General features: G+C 40.0%; 1 protein-coding gene across 11 annotated transcripts in view; it reads left to right on the top strand.

Moving 5' to 3' along the window:
• Window positions 1-17,380, top strand: part of L3MBTL3 (L3MBTL histone methyl-lysine binding protein 3) — an 84,318-nt gene that overhangs the window by 30,006 nt on the left and 36,932 nt on the right. For all 11 annotated transcript variants that reach the window (XM_055713731.1, XM_055713735.1, XM_055713738.1 and 8 more), the window contains 5 exons: window positions 20-111; window positions 3,875-3,979; window positions 5,590-5,725; window positions 10,935-11,026; window positions 11,579-11,730. In XM_055713731.1, the coding sequence (XP_055569706.1) occupies window positions 20-111; window positions 3,875-3,979; window positions 5,590-5,725; window positions 10,935-11,026; window positions 11,579-11,730 (577 nt within the window). The remainder of the gene's footprint in view (window positions 1-19; window positions 112-3,874; window positions 3,980-5,589; window positions 5,726-10,934; window positions 11,027-11,578; window positions 11,731-17,380) is intronic.

The raw sequence follows: 17,380 nt of genomic DNA, 5'->3' as shown, positions 1-17,380 counted from the left end.
GCTATTGTGTGCTTTACAGATGTGCCCTCTAAAGGAAGGCAAGCATGGTGTTGGGCATCTTACCTGGAGGAAGAAAAGGCTATTGCAGTACCTACTAAGCTTTTTAAAGAGGTATGACCTTCTGAAGTTCAAATCAGTCAACCACCTAAGATTATGAAATTTCTAGGAAATGAATTAGAAAAAAAATTGGGGGATTTTACACTTCTCTGGGGAAACCTACATGACTAAAATAACACTGTCCATCAGCAATCAAGATAGTTGGGATGTGTGAAATTAGTTATTTTTCTCTGCTTTTTCAGAGATTCTATAGTTGTAGATGAATACTGTCAACTGAGACTACAGAAAGCAGATGCTTTTCCAAAACCTGCAAGTTCTAGCCTTTCCTTTTGATGTCTGAAGCTGAAAAGCTGATACGTACCTTCTTTATTTTTCATTTCATATAGTTCTCTCTAAATATGTTTAGAAAGGTGGTACAAAGGTCATCTTTTGGCTTGTTGCTTTGATTGTATTACCTGTCTTTTTGCACTCCTGCTGACATGATATTTTGTTACAGCAGATAATGGTTTGGCTTGTTCCCATTTTGCCTGTCATCTGATTGGATGTCACATCATCATCTCTTGGCTTGTCCTTTGCCTGCTATGGTAGTCTTTGTCATTTGTCATTTCAGTGCTTTCTCTAGTGCCGTCTCTCTTGCTTGGAAGAGAGCTCTGTATGCAAATCCACAAAACTTCCATGTTGTTCTCTTTTCTTGCAAAACCTGGCAAAAAATTTGAACATGTCTCAGCTACTGTACTTCTGCTATGTGTATCCTGTATTATTTTTTAATAATTCTGGTCTTATTTGTGGCCTGGTTCTTGCATCCATTTCTTTCTGTTTGCTTTATACTTCAACTATTACATCTTTTGTGCAGGATTAGCTTTTCAGTTTACATGTGCGTGTAATGATGACCTTTAATTGGTGCTTTTAGACGTTACTGAGGTACAAAAATAGGTACGAAAGTAAAGAACGAGAATTGCAATGTACAGAAACCATAGATTTGTAGATGCAAGAACAATAATTATTTGACTATCCTTAGTTATATCCCCCTGTGCTAGATACTGTTTAAAAAATAACAAAAAAAAAATCTGCATAACTAGTGTCTCTGTCTGGAAGGTAGATTTACAAAGCATTGCTCTGCCTGTCTGAAGTTCGTGGAGTGCTCTTGTGGCACACAGGCATACACCAGCATTTCTGGGTACTGAACATAGTGGTAAAGTGTAGACTTACGTGATGATGTACTTTTTCCTTTATTTTTCTCCACAGCATACCTTTCTCATTCAGTGCATCTTATTTAATATATTCTTTTAAATTCTTTAGCCCAGGGGTGACTCTGGGGTTTTATTTAGCATGCAGTATTTAAAGCCGGTAGTGGAGATGGAGTTCTTAATAACACTCAGAAGTGACCAGGTAATATTCCTCCATTTTACAGATGGACAAGCAAGCCACAGGATAGTAATGTTAAAAAAAAAACAAACCCAAACTTCACCACCAATTTTGAATCCTTGATTTCGGTTTGGATTGTGAGAATTACTCTTTTTTCTCTTACTTTTCCAGTTCAGAAGCAGTACTTCTCACAACCTTTTTTGTACCCTTAGTTAGGAATGGTGAAGATAATGGAGAGTCCTTGCCACTTCCTGGTAAATCTTAGAGTAATTTCTAGGCTGTGACTGACAAGCTGTTATTGCTCCAGTAAAACAAAATCACTGACTTTTGAATTTCGTTTTTTTCAATCTCCAACTCCCTTGATGTAATCTTTTGAGTCTTGTGTATGTTCTTCTACCATATATAAACATTTCTAATCCTCAGTCTGCCATCTGCTCATTTGCTGACTCCTTTTACCTTTACCCTTGTTTTGTTCTTGTGTCTTTCCTTATAAAGTATCTTTAAATGTTTGTTGTGAAGACACTGTATGTTTACTAAATTTGTCATAGCTTTACCTTGTGTGATATATTGAGAATAATGCACAAAATTGAAATAGTATTAAAGTTATTAGTCTTCTGAAAGTTGCCTGTTATTTTGCTGTAGCAGAAACCTAACTAAAGATTGTGTTGCCTTAGAAGTTTTAGAGTTGACAGTGGGAAGAATACTGAATAATTCATGTCTTAAATTTCAGGAAATGTGTGTGTGATGATTGCTTAATTTTTAGTGTGTTGTTTGTAGAATTTTGTATTATTTGAACAGTAATGTTTATTATAATAATGAAAGAATAAACAGATCTGTGATTTTCTAATTGTCTCCTTTCTTTGTAATTTTATTTGTGCTAGCTTTTGCAAAATCTCACTTACATTTTTTGCCACTGTTCCTCAACGTGTCAGTATTTCCAGCATTTCAGTTTTCCACTGAGGTTTTTTATCTGTAAGGTATTTATGATACAGATGGCATTAGCTACAAGTGTGTGCACCAAGATGAACTTGAAACATCTCAGTTTATTGATTTTAAAAAAAAGCTTAGCTTTTCTATTCCTCTGGAGGAAGTATCCAGAATTATGCATAGTGTAACTTCATTACACTTTCATTGATAATAAAAACGTTAAGTGTGTTGATGTTAGGATGAAATAGCTTTTCAAATGCATGTACTGCCATCAGATTCTCTGATACTTAAGCCAGATCTACAAAATGATCTCAGCTGTTTTTAGGTAGCTTAGAGTTGTGGTTAGCCATCTATTAGGCGGCCAAGTTAGGCTGATTTAAACTGGTCTAGTTCTCCATTTCCCTTCCCCTTGACTGCATATTCCTGCTCTTCTACCATGCACTGTTTTTTTTAAAAAAATTATTATTCAGTTATATTATTCAGTTGTATCAGTTGCAGCCAAAGCCACCAAAGAGAGGATTTCCTTCCTTCCAAGTAGGTGAGACCTCTCTTGACTCCCTCCCTTGATACCCTTCTGTTTCCATTGACTGCAGAGGTACCCCAGATGGCTAGGGACCATGTGTAGCTTTTAGACAGGAGCAGAAGGAAGGGGGAGAATATAAGATGCTTCTCCTGTGTTTTGTCTGTAACCATTTGGGACGTAAAAACTGGCTGTGAATTTGTTAACCCGTGGAAAACACTCTTCAGTTTTAGCCAGTTATTTTTCTTATATTCCCTCCAATTTAACCTTAGTATCACTAGCTTCCTTCCTTCCTTCTTTAACAGAGGGCAGGGAGCAGCATAAATGGAATGCTAAACATCCATTCTAGCTTTATTTTCCCTTTCTGTTTTTTTTGAAAGATGTTCTCCTGGGTTCATTGTAATGTGATACAAAGGTAGTCGTGTTCCTGTGATGCAAAAATATTCCTGGAAAAGTAGCTAATCTGGACTCAACATGTAAAGGAGAAAATGTCATCAAAGAGGCCATCCCTATATACAAACATTTTTCATATTTCTGCCTTATAGTTCATCTTTCATGGCCTGAGATGTGGAAATGAAAAGGTAAAATAGAGCATCATTGCTGTGATTATTATAGGAATGATGACCACTAGGAAGGTCTCAAAGTGTCACTGTACAGGCTGAAAAATAATTACACTGTTAAAGTATTTTATTGACAATTAGTGAAAAAAGTTGAGGGCAAATCATGATATCTCCTTTCCCTTGATTAACTTTTTTGCTGATTCTTTGTAATTTTTTTACATACTGTCAAGTTTTTAAGTCAGTCCACTATCAATGTGTTTTTTAAACTATCATCAACTTCTCTTTTCTGCTGTATGTTTTTAAAAATATAAAACTTATTTTAAAGTGATTTATTAATTCTTTCAGAAACACGAAGAATAAATAATCATTTTTCTTTTCCTTAAAAAGATACTCTGTCTGTCTGGTCTCCTTTCAGAAGTATTGAAACTGTTCTTTTCCATTGCAGTATCAGTCTTTCCCATACAACAAAAATGGATTCAAAGTCGGGATGAAGCTGGAGGGTGTGGATCCTGAGCACCAGTCTATATACTGTGTTCTCACAGTGGCTGAGGTAAGCAGAGGCTGCGAGCAGCCGTGGTGTGGGATTATAGGAAAGACTGAACCGTAACAGCAGCAGCTGAAAGTGCTCGCTGTTCCCTAACAAGCAGACAAGAAACTGTATGTAGGAAGATGGCTTTTAAATTAATCATGCTGTAGTCAATTTGCCTGACAGACATGTAAAGACTATATCCAGTAGCACGTTGCAGTGGCTATTTACATGTATTTAATGTATGCAGCTAGAGAAAAAGGTGGATGATTTGTGTTTTTTCTGTAATTTTGTAGTTTAAATCTATATTTAAAAGAGAAAACAAGTAGAAAAAACATGACAACAGGTATATAGCAGTTTTACAGAAGTTTGATAGTATTTACAGTTGTTCTTTTCACTGATGCAAATATGGAACACTTCCTTGTGTTGTAGTTGTGCTACATTTTTTTAAGGCTGATGGCCTCTAGAAACTGCCTGTACCGTCAACTTCTACAAGTTAGTATACAGTATAAACTCAGTTTGTCTTTTTCCTGCAGTTTATGAAATAATTTTCCTGAAGAATAGCTGGTTTGCTCTTAGTAGTATAAAAGAGAACCTGTTTCTCAGTTACATTTTGTATGTTTTTCAAACATACCTTACATTAATTTTTACATAGTTTTACCAAGGATCCTTTTTTGGTTTTGTTTTGTGAATTAAAATGGGGAAACAGGAATAGGTAGGTACTCTGCTCTGTATCACTGGCATTTTAGGCAGCTGTAGTTTTACAGTTTATCTGTTAATAGCCTAGGCTTTTGTGTACCCATTTCTAGATCTCTTCATGGCCCATAGCCATATCTCATTTTTGTGGATATCTCTTCCATTTTCTGCGGGTGGTATGTCAGTGGTTGAGTATTTCCTGTGTACCTTGTGCTCGGCCCTAAGTGATGGGTCATGTTTTTCTGCAGGATGACCCGGATTCCACAGAATTCGGAGATGGCAAACTGAGAGTTATGTCAGAGTATAAATTAAATATAACATAGAGTGACCTTGATGTCAAGAGATTTTCACTGATGACTGCGAGAAAGTTATGGCATTTGACACTTGGGAAGATGTGGAGAACTTTTGTAGAGAGAGAGGGATTGTGTCCTGCTTTTCCTCTTCCTCTCAGTGGTTAAGTTACTACTACATGGAGTAATGAAGTTCTGGGGGATACCTCCACTGACTGCTCATCTCTCTGGAGAGCCTGTTGAACATAGTTGCTGTTGAGTACTTCCTTGCATATTGATTAATCAGGATAGCTTGAAAACATCATTATCTGCACTTTGTCCATGATTGTGTCGGATGTATTCATGCTCTTATTTAGGTTTTCTGTTTTATTCTGATGTTGGGTTGAACAGTTTACAAGTTTTTGAACACTAATGGTGATACGCAGCTTTTAGTTAATTCCTTTCACCAGAAGAGGAGGCACTCAGACTGAGAATAACTTTGCTTTTTTATTCCTTCCTTTTTATCAAATGAATTTATTCATCCAGTGTTGGTTTGAGCAGAAATAAAAGGCTGACTGAAAACATACTGTTATTGTATGTAATACTGACCAGAAGCTGTTATGTGTAGGGCAGACATCTTAAAACACTGTTGTACATTCCTGCTTTTAGGTTTGTGGCTACAGAATACGCCTCCATTTTGATGGATACCCAGATTGTTACGATTTCTGGGTGAATGCTGATTCTTCAGACATTCATCCTGTTGGATGGTGTGAGAAAACAGGTCACAAGCTTCACCCACCTAAAGGTACTGTTTAGTCTGCAATGTGTATGTTTACCATAGTTCTGAGATTGAGACTATCTAGGTAATCCTGTAAAATTTTTGGTAGAAACATTTTTGGTCATTTAGTCAGAGTATTTGAACATGGCAAATAAAACTCGAAGTCTTGCTTAAAACCTCAGGGTTGAAATCCTAACCTTTTTATTCAGAGGAAATTCAGAGAAAACAAGAAAACAAAGTGAACCGTAAGAGTCATTCATAAGGTATTAGGAAAGAAAGTTAAGCCACAAACCTAGACCCCCAAATGACTGCTTATTGCAAATGAAATGGCAGCATACTGGTGACATACATGCTTAAACTGGGGTCTCACAGACAGCTGAGAATCCTTTAGTGGAAGGTCTTAGGACATTTTCATTACTAGATATCAATCACCATTATTACACGTGTTGGCACGGACTAAGGAAGATTGTGCTCTTTCCACAAAGAGTAAGCTTGAAATAGAGACAAAAAGAGGAATGAACAGAACAGGAGAGAGAAAAAAAGGGTGAGATTACAAGCCTGAAAGCATAATTTGTACATGTCTTTTGTAAATGGTACACAGGTGTTGAAATACATGCTTGTTTAATTACTCTATTTCAGATTACGTACTTTTTATTTTGGCAGATGGAGGGCATCTGTACTGAACTGTACTGTGAAAAAGGGATAAATGGGCTGCCTTTTGGAATAGGAATGAAGTATGTGGGGATGAAGGGAGCAAGCCATGAAGACAGGAGAGAGAACTATATGAATGTGGTGCTTTGACATACACAGTGGGGGTAAAATGTGGTTTAGAAGGGCTGCAAAATAATGAGTGTGCAGAGTCAAGAGGATGCGTTATGGAGAATTACAAAACTGTGGATGGAAGTGCTCAGGTGTGGAAAGTGAGAGTAAAGCTACTGGAAGTATGGAGACAGGGGACCTGCCAGTGTGGGAGAGATTGGCATTTCTCCAGCTGAGCCTTGGAGGAGTATGAAAGAGCATGAGCTGCTCCTCTGAGCGCTCAGCAAGCTTCAGTCTGGCTACAGGGCAGGAGTGCTCTGTGCTGCTGCTCCCATGCAGCAGTTTTCCTTGGGGCACAGTTCTGCGTAACTGGCTGTGCACAAATCGCAATTTCTTGCACACAAATCGGGATTTCTCAGAAGGCTGGCCTCCACTGAACTAGTAAGGTGTATGTAGCAAATGGGTAGTCCCCAGTTACAGTTACTGATATTATTACAGGATGCTTAGTAAGTTTTGTATCTATGACAAAGGTTTGTTATCTTTTCCATCTTAAATGCCTGGTTTAGAAAGCTTAACCTTTTGTTAACCATGAATTATTGCTGCTGGAGGAAAGTTACTTTCTCTGACTCACTTTTATGAAAAGTTTCTTCAGTTTCTCTTCTAGTTTTAAGTTGGTGGGAAGCTTGCTCTTTTATATTTATTTTTTTCACCATTCTGAAGTGGTGGAAGGATCTTTTACTTAAGAAAGTCCTGAAGCCTATCAGAGCTGTTGAGGGAGACAAGTTAGGGGAAGATATGAAGGGAATTGTCAGGAATCTGGTTGTCAGTCCTGCACAGCCATGTACTCCTACTATTTCCAAGACATATTCTTGACTTTGAATAGCAAGACTGTTCTCTGATGTTTTTATCCAAGACCTTCAAAATATTTTGGTCTTTGTATGACTTGGCTGCTGCTTCACCTCAGCAGTAAACCATTTCATCATTGATGAGGTATCGTGTGACTGCCAAAACCTGCTCTGGTACTCGTGAGACTTACTCTGTTGTCCTCAGTGCAAGCTGAACTTGCACACAGGATGGAAGATAAACAGGGAAAAGCAAGCAGTATGGTAGTCATGCATTGGAAGGAGACTGAGGGCGAACAGCCATTCATCAATTAGACATATTTTTTCTAGTTTTCAGCAGGAGGTCTTGCACTACTCATATTTTACTGATAGTTGTGGAGTTCTGTTGTTCCAAGGGAAGGGAGAAGATGCCAGTTGTAGGTTGCTGGGGCTTCTTGTACATTTTTATTGGGTTGTGGGGTTTTATAAGGTTGCTTATACTTTGTTGTGGTATGACATTTCACTAACTGTTTTTCTTTAGTGCTTATTGCACATCATATGGACACTAAAGCTGATACCAGTTAGGACATAGTGGCACGGTATCTTATATAAAGGACACTTCAAAGAAGAACTCAAAGGTTTGCATTAGTAGCCATTCGTTTTCCAGATACAGTGCAAATTTATGACCTTCATGATGTAAACCATAAACAGTTTGGAACCTGGTGGCCTGAGAAAGGAGCAGAGATACTCCTGCTGCCGTTCTGTGCAGTGTGGCGCCGCTTAATTGTTCCTGCAAGCTTGGGCAGAAGAGTCTTGCTTCACAGGGGAGGCTTGTAAGGAGAGTGTGCTCCAGGGGGATTTGGGGGCTCAGTAACTGACTCCTTGTTTTCTGAGGAGGTGAAAGTGGGTAACTTTCCAAAGAGGCTTCAGTTGATCTTTCCTGTTGAGGGATGGGAGGCTATGTGTTGTGATGGGAGAGGACTGTGGGGGAGATTGAGGGACATGAGAAAGGAAGAATATTAGTCAAGATGCACTCTGATACGTATTTATATCCTTGCTTATTAGAACGTAAGGGGTGGGTAGTTCTGCGTGCTGCCAGGCAGGACAGGCCACGTGGCAGGGTGCCTCCCATCCTCATGACAGCAGAGGCAGCAGGTGGCTGCGGTGGGGCTCCCACAGTGGAGGGGGCAGCAAAACCCAGCTGGGCTTCCCAGGAGGGAAAAAAGGTGGTGTTTCAGGACACTGTTTGTTCTGTGTGCAGGCGAGGTTGTGTTTCTGTCTCACTCAGGTAAAACCTGCAGAGAGGGGATGGATATGTGTGTGTTTCCAGAATTATAATGGGCTCTGCCGTGGTAATACTGCTTTTGCCTGGATTAAGCCAAGAATCAGTTGGGTGCGAAAGAGAGAAGTTGGTGCAGCAGAGGCCACCAGTCTTCTGAAGCCAACTTCAGAGGAGTTGTTCTGCCATCAGCAGAGAGGGGAAGAGCCTTGAAAACTGTCTGTTACTAAAGGTCCCAAAATAAAAACTGCATTGACTCTTCCATACCTACAGTGACTAAATCAAGTTCACCTTTGGTCCTTTTCTGAGAGATGAGGTAGGAGCTAGAGATCCCCCGTTCTCATTTGGTGACAGGAAGACCCACGCTGTGCAGAAATGGTTTCACAGTCTACCAAAACCATTTTTTTTCTTGGACTTTGTCCCAGTACCAGTACCTGATCCCATCACACATAGTAGGTGGGAGTTTGGTGTTGTCTGCTGTGAGCTTTGAGTTAAGTTTGAATATCCTCTAAAATTACAAAGGGGAAATTAAAAGCATTGGTACCGCATTCCTTTAAAAATATTTCAACTGATCTGCAGTTATAGTGTATCAAAATAAGAAACAATTGGAGTATAAAGAAAAGTATCATTGTTTAGACTTGGAGGTTGATTTACGTTGGCTAGTATTTAAAATGAAAAGTGAGAAATCCATATGCAGAGAAGGTGAAGTTAAAGGGTTCTTTACTTGCAGTTCCTTTGAAAATAGGAGATTCTCAGAAGGTTAAACAGAGCTGTTGTCTATAGCATATTTGAGTAACATTTCAAATAGTCCAGAGGTGACCCATTTCAGTAAAGGCAATTACTCACTGAAATTTATGGTGGTTTTGGTCTTGTTTTACTGGATTGTAACATATGAACTAAAATGGATGTTTCTGCAACTATTATTTAACAGGAGAATGAAAGAAAAAGACTATTTGCTTCCAAATATTAGCATTGTTTTATAGATTTGAAGTACAAGCAGCTTCTTGTGAATTATTTTATGCAGTTCAATATAGTGTTGATAATTTTATTTCTTCCCTAAGAAACTAGAAGAGGCAAACTGTCAACAGAAATCTAGATTTCTTCCCAAGTGCTGTATGCATAGAATTAAAAATGAAGAAAGTCCATGCAGGGGAGAGTTTACAGTGTAAATGCATAAGGGGTCCTGGGGCATTGATGGTGTAAGCAGCTGTTTTGCTTGAACCTAGGGAGCTGTTTTAAAGCTAGTAGTGATCACGCTGTATTAGTGATAGTAGGATGTAGAGGGTGTAGTAGGGTGAAGTCTGCAGGAGGAGGGAATTTTTTATTTTAGACTGACTGACATAGTGGGAAGAGCTTTGGGGCCTGTAGGCCTTTTGCTTTTTCTGAAGTAGAAGCAACAAACTGAAAAGCAACTGGAGAACGCTTGCCCCGAGCTTGGTTGTGTGCATGTCAGTCAGACCACCAAAGGGAAGTTAGTTGGTGCCTGCGAGGCAGAGAGGAGGTAAGGTGCCGTTTTCTTGGGGAGAGACACAGAGGTGACTTGTAACCTGTGCCACTTGGAGAGGATTGCTTGAAGGGAGAGAGATATTTTAGTATAAAACTGATAACCTTATTGAGACTGATTTTTGATACCTGGTAGAATTACAGATTTTAGTTCCTAGGCTGCCCCTAGATGTTCTGGTCCTTGAGGACCTTCAGGTCCCTTGATGGCCAGGACTACGAGGTCAGAGATCAGGGATAGAGCAGTGATTTTGAAATAAATGCTCCCCAGCTCTTTTTTTGAGGGTGAAACTGAGACTGAGCTGAGTTCTTGCCTAGTGCTTTATTTATATGACTGTTCTTCCTCCCAGATGAAGATTAGGAACAGTTCAAATGTTAGTCCTAGCCAACTATAAGAAACTAATAATGTGCAGCTCAAGAAAGCAGAGTATTTTCCTCAGTTAGTGTAAAGAAAGCTTGACATTTTGGTAAGGAAGTTCAGCCAGCCATAAGTAGAGAACATTATTCCTCTTTGTAATACCAGATGCCCAAATAAAATAAGAAAAGCTTCATCGACTTTCTTTTGAACTCTGTAAGCTCCTCTAAGGTATGTCGTGCTAAAATTTCTAATAATCCAAACCAGTGCTCCCTCAGAGACTTGCTGAGTTCATATTGGGATAGAATTAATATGTAGTTTTAAAGTAAATTTTATCAGTGTAGTTTATATAAAATTAGAATAGATAGTTAACAGTGCATAATCTTTTCAGTTTTGAAATTGTACGAAACATTTCAGAACTAGATGGGAAAAAAATCTTCACCAATTATGACGAAATCACCTGCATGCACCTTGTGTCTGATGCCTGTCATTTCTCACCCTTCTTTTATGACCATTATTTAGGATATAAGGAAGAAGAATTCAGCTGGCCCTCATACCTAAAGGCATGCAAGGCTCAAGCTGCTCCTAAATCACTGTTTGAAAACCAGAATGCAGTAAGTACTCAATTATTACTAATGGTGTGGAAAGTTGCTGGCATGCTCATGTGTGTGGTAGAGACTCACAGCATATTTTGCTGATGGCAGACTGGAGACCTGAAGTTTGAGATGAAAAGGTTACAACAAATTGAATAACAATCTCCACTTCAGTTCGCCTCTGTAATTCTGATCCATTAATTTTTAACTGTTCTGTTTAAACATCTGATGTGGGACATTCAGAAACAGTATATTAAATGAAATCTAAGACTTGTTACTAATACTGTGTCTTGCACCATAAAGTTGTGGAACAAGCACAGTCTTTCAGAGAGAGTATCTAAGACAGTTAAAACCAACACATTTAATTTTAGCAGCATGTTTAGAGCTTTTTTATTTCATACACCATGAGTCTGTGTTTGAACATCTCTCATGTCAACTAATTAGGCTGCTGCCACTTTGTTGGAGCAGCTAATTGGGAAACTTAGAAATGACATGAGTATATTGATTGTAGACACTGGGGAGATTTCTGGATTTGTAGTCTTCATCTTCAATTAAATGTCTTTCTCTATGTAGACAGTGATTCCGTCGGGATTTCGAGTGGGGATGAAGCTGGAAGCTGTAGACAAGAAGAATCCGACTTTCATTTGTGTTGCTACGGTAACAGACATGGTGGACAATCGTTTTCTGGTTCATTTTGACAACTGGGATGAGAGTTACGACTACTGGTATGATGTTTGTGTTTTGTATCCTAGTGAGACGTATCAGAAATGTGTTAGCTTTAAGGACTATTGTGATACTTTCCAGACTGTCAATACAGTTACCATACCGACTTTTGCTAGATTTGTAATCATGACCACCAAAGTATGTTTCAGTGGCAGACCGGAGGAATCAAATTTCCAATGTCAGATTGCACATAAACAATTTTGAATTGTGCTAAATGAGTGTTCATGTGTGCTGCTACATCTGGAGTTGTGGATTAATTTCTCATTTCAATTACATAGTGTTTCTGAGGTTGATACCTGTAGTGAAGAGTGTGCACCATAATGATGTGACTATAATGGCACTTGGAATTAGGTTTACATATTGTTGTAAACTGAAAGAAGGGCTGCATTTTTTCATAAGGTTCTTGATCCACTTACATTGTTCAGACTGAACCTTAGCCATTTTCTGTAAGTCATCAGGATACTGGCAAAACCTGGTTTTGGTCTTTTGTGTTCTACATTCCTCAGAAAACTGGGATTCTGCTATCCTGATCTGTGTTAGAGATGGCCTTTCTGCATGTTGTATGGTGGAGGGCTCTGTGTATCTATGTAGGAAGGTCAGTGAATGGAGTAGGTCATACTATGAGCATAAAGGTACTGAAGGAGATTCAGCCTATGGCTGTCACAGTGCAGGATTGTATTTGCACTTGCATCTTCTTTTGGCAGATCATTTAGAGCAAAGTAATGTACCTTACATTCTTCGAAGAGTAAGTTACCGCGGAACACGTACAGCATTGTAAGCCCACGTCTTGGGTTCAGCAGTGGCAACTTAATTGCATAGTTGAGCCTGTAAAAATAAATGAAAGGGGCTTTTTCATCTATATTTGATGACTGCTTAGGCACTACGTCAATGAGAAACTATTATGTAACTTCAAAACTTCATGAGTCCATCTCTTGAAATAATGATTGTATTGGCTACGTGACAAATAAGCTGTAGAAGAACTAAATTATTGAAGCAGCGGTGAACAGGTAGTTCAATGAGGTCAGGGACTGAGTGTCAAGATAATAGGCCATGAATCAAAGACCAGAAAAATTAATGATTATTTCTATAAAGAAGTAACACAGAACATACATTTCCTCACAAACCAGCAGGAAACTGGGGATGGGGAAAAGGTATTCTGAATTACCTGATACTTGAATGCTCACTGATAACAGTTATTCCATTAATTAATAATGAAAACAGCAGTTAGGTAGAGGCTTTTAGGGCAAACATAATGCAAAATAACCTGTAGTTTGTTCAGAGGTAGCATAGGTATCTCTCTAAAACTGTGTATAGCAGACATACACTGAATTTCAGGCTCGTTAATATTCCCATGTCAACAGGAATTTTGCCTACTGATCTTGGAAGAGGGAAAAGTAGTTTTTAAGTATATAACAAGGCTTTACATTTTTGCCGTCATAGTATTCTGAAGTGGGCTTTCTGAATTTCGTATGCAGAATGTATGAAATAACATCTGCTTAAAGGATGAGGGAAAATAGAAGTAGAAAATGTATAGGTGTGTGAGAAATCACTGGAGCTATATTTATACTGAAGCCAAGCTGATGATTTTTTCTCTTGGTGAAATTGTAAAAATACCTTTCTGGAAGGAGCAAGAAGATGCTGCTGGAAGTGTGTTGAAATTAAGTCCTGAGTGGCGTGGCCTACCTCTCTGCATTGCTATGATGGAGATCAAGAATGAATAGAGGAGGAAGGAAAGAAAATGTGAGAAAGAACAGCAAATGAAAATAACAGTGGAGTGTCTGATCAAAAGAGAGCCTGAAAATGCATCCTGAATGCATCCCACTTACATTTTTAATTTTAGATACTAGGTTTGTAGGGGCCTTAAAATATCTTAGGTGCATAAGTTTCAAAACCTACCAACTTATTTCTGTAACAAAAAAGGAAAAGTTTTGTTGGGCTTACCCAGAGTGGAGACTCACAGTTTCCCTGTGCCTGCATATAGGTTTCAATCTCAGAATTGTAACGAAGGAGAAATGATGTATTTAATGTATGTAGTTGATGATTTTCAAACACCTTTTCTTTCTGTATACCTTTTGTGATTTAGTTAGTTTGAGTAGATTGAACTTCTTCATTGAGGTTAAAAATTCTTTCCTCTTCTTGGATAAGTAAAAGGCAGTTGACTGACTTTGCTGGACTTCAGGCAACAGAAATCTGTTACCATCACGTAAGCTTATTAGGCTTCAGGCTTTAAGCTTGAAGATACCCTTCCTGATTTTTTCCTGAGCATTAGAAAATACGTTAATGGTTGAAAGTAAGTACCCTGGCCAGAATTAGCCATAACTACAGTTCTTTAATGCATGGTGGTGATACTTTCAGTGTCTTATAAATCCTGTTAAATTATCCTTTGCCAGTGGCTTTTAGAGGAAGCAGAGTGAACAAAATGGACAAATTAAAAGACTCCTTCAGGAAGGAGAATTTTGACCTATATGGCACAAGCCGTCAGGTCCTTGCCATCTGTCCCATCTTCTTTTATGAAACAAATAATACTTCTTTGAGAGCCAAAGACATTCCCTGTGGGTGGAATTTCTAAATTTTCTTATGGCTGTCTGAATCTAGAAGTAGCATTTGGGAATCTTTGGGTACATCTGAACTGTGATTTAACTACAGGTCCATGCTGGCTTTCGGTTCTCCATTCTCTTGCATCTTTTCTTACACACAGACTTATGTCATCTCAGCTTCCTGATTTTTTTTTGACTAAACCTAAACACTGCCAGAGCTTGTGAAGGGGGTTAAGCTGTGCTAGCTTGTTGTTGCTTGCCCACAGGAGAGATGGAGTGATGGCCATGCTGGATATGCTGCAGCCCAAACTTGCTAGGTCAGAGGACTATGGCTGCCCTCATCCTCGGCGTGGTCTGAACTTTGCCTGCAGAGAAGGTGCTACAGTCAGCTCTTTTGGGATCAGCTTACCAGGAGTGTTAGAAAATACAATGTCCCATGCTTCTCTCACCATTCTTTTCCTGTCTAGCATAGAAAAAACGATTTCTAAAGTGCATTGTGAAGACACACCAGCTTTTGATTTTCTGAGCCATTTTCTGATCTATGAGTTTTGGAAAGGACTGGATTTTGGTGTGAGACTGAGGCCAGTTCTGTTCTCCACCAGCATCTACTACTTTGCTAACAGTTAAGTCCTTAAAAGTTGTGCTCATCTTGTTTCATTTTCCACAGAATCACAGAATGGTGAGGGTTGGAAGGCACCTCTGGAGATCATCTAGTCCAACCCCCTGCCAAAGCAGGTTCACCTACAGCAGGTTGCAGAGTCACATTCAGGCAGGTTTTGAATGTCTCCAGAGATGTAGGAACCACAGCCTCTCTGGGCAGCCTGTGCCAGGGCTCTGTCACCCTCAAGGTAAAGAAGTTTTCCTTCCTATTCAGGTGGAACTTCTTGTGCTGCAGTTTGTGCCCGTTGCCCCTTTTCCTGTTGCTGGGCACCACTGAAAAGAGCCCAGACACATCCTCCTGACACTCACCCCCAAGATATTTGTATGCATTGATAAGGTCCCCTCTCAGTCTTCTCTTCTCCAGGCTAAGGAGGCCCGGCTGTCTCAGCCTTTCCTCGTAAGGGAGATGCTCCATTTCCCTCATCATCTCTGTAGCCCTCCGCTGGACCTTCTCCAGCAGTTCCCCGTCTCTCTGGAACTGGAGAGCCCAGAACTGGACACAGCACTCCAGATGCAGCCCCAGCAGGGCAGAGTACCAGGGGAGGATCACCTCCCTCGACCTGCTGGCCACATTCCTCCTAATGCACCCCAGGATCCCACCGGCCTTCTTGGCCACCAGGACACACTGCTGGCTCATGGGCAACTTACTGTGCCCACCAGGACTCCCAGCTCCTTCTCCACAGAGCTGCCTCCCAGCAGGTCGGCCCCCAGCCTGTACTGGTGCGTGGGGCTGTCCCTCCCCAGGTGCAGGACCCTGCACGTGCCTTTATGGAACTTCCTGAGGTTCCTCACCCCCAGCTCTCCAGCCTGTCCAGGTCTCGCTGAATGGCAGCACAGCCTTCTGCTGCATCAGCCACTGCTCCCCGTGCTGTATCATCAGCAAACCTGCTGAGGGTACACTCTGTCCCTTCATCCAGGTCACTGATGAATAAGTTGAACAGGAGTGGACCCAGTACTGAGCCCCGGGGAACACCACGAGCTACAGGCCTCCAGCAAGGCTCTGTGCTGCTGACCACAACCCCCTGAGCTCTGCCATTCAGCCAGTTCTCAACCCACCTCCCTGTCCGCTCACCTAACCCCCACTGCCTGAGCTTACCTGTGAGGGTGTTACGGGAGACGGTGTCAAAGGCCTTGCTGAGGTCAAGGCAGACAACATCCACTGCTCTCCAGTCACCTATTCAGCCAGTGATTCCATCATAGAAGGCTATTAGATCAGTCAGGCATGATTTCCCCTTGGTGAATCCACGTTGGCTACTGATAACTTCGTTTTCCTCCAGGTGCTTAGAGATGACCTCCAGGATGAGCTGTTCCATCACCTTTCTGGGGATGGAGGTGAGGCTGACTGGCCTGTAGTTCCCTCTTGCCCTTTTTGAAGACTGGAGTGATGCTGGCTTTGCTCCAGTCCTCAGGCACCTCTCCAGTTCTCCATGACCTTTTTGAGATAATTAACTTTGTTCCCCTGTATCTTTGGAAGGAACAGGTTTTTTTGAAGGGGTTGTTTTATGTCAAAAAGAAGATAAAACAATCTTAAAAAACCATGAGTCACAGTGCATGCTTTTAACTATTTAAATTGGTAATGGACCATTATCTGACCCTAAAGCTCTGCAATTTCATGGAAATCACCATGCAGCTGTCTTATCAGACTTTAAATAGGAAATATGGTTATGTGGCTTGCTGAACCACCTCTGGATGCATACTATAACCCCATGGGCCACGTTTTGGGAAGCCTTTACTTAAAAATAACCTGCTTTTACACTTGTCAGTGATGAAGTGTTCTCACTTATACACTAGATGGGGCTGCAGGATGGTTTCTATGTTTTCCTTTATTTATTTTTTTTTTTTATGCAGTTAGATGACTGACTTCTCACAATCAAGAAGCTGTATAAGTAGCATTCTTGAGGGTATATTATTATTTATGCATGTTTAACAAACGTGTGAGCAGTTTTTCATAGATAACACTTTTGTTATAGATTATATCTACGTTTAGTAAAGTGAAAATCAAAATACCAAAAGGTTTGTTTCCCCAAAATAGAACTTCAGAAATTATTTCAAAACAGCAAATGAGTATAACACATACAGCTTCTTTTAAAGAACATGCCAATTACTAAATAAAAACTCTGTCCAGATCTTCAGATGGAGACCCGTTTGGAAAATAATTTTCTAAAAGAATTGAATATGCATTTTTTTAACAGCAAGCATTATCATCCATTTCTCTTGATCTGAATTTAACGATCCGTATATATGAAACAGATTTTTTTTTGGAAAAATTAACAGTACAGCTGACAGTGACCAACAGAAAAATACTAAATCTTCTTCCATATCTGAGACTCCCACTGGGACGTGCCGTCGTGCTGTCAGTTAAGGACAGTTGAACTGCACACATGCTCCTTTCACACAGAGTGGTGCACCCACCAGGGGGGCATGTCATCAGCTGCCCTTAGCTTTCCTTATCGCA

This window comes from Falco cherrug, chromosome 6 (genome assembly GCF_023634085.1).
Source record: "Falco cherrug isolate bFalChe1 chromosome 6, bFalChe1.pri, whole genome shotgun sequence".
Taxonomy (NCBI): Eukaryota; Metazoa; Chordata; class Aves; order Falconiformes; family Falconidae; genus Falco; species Falco cherrug.
The sequence above is the reverse complement of the archived record's forward strand: the minus strand, read 5'-3'. Positions and strand labels throughout refer to the sequence as shown.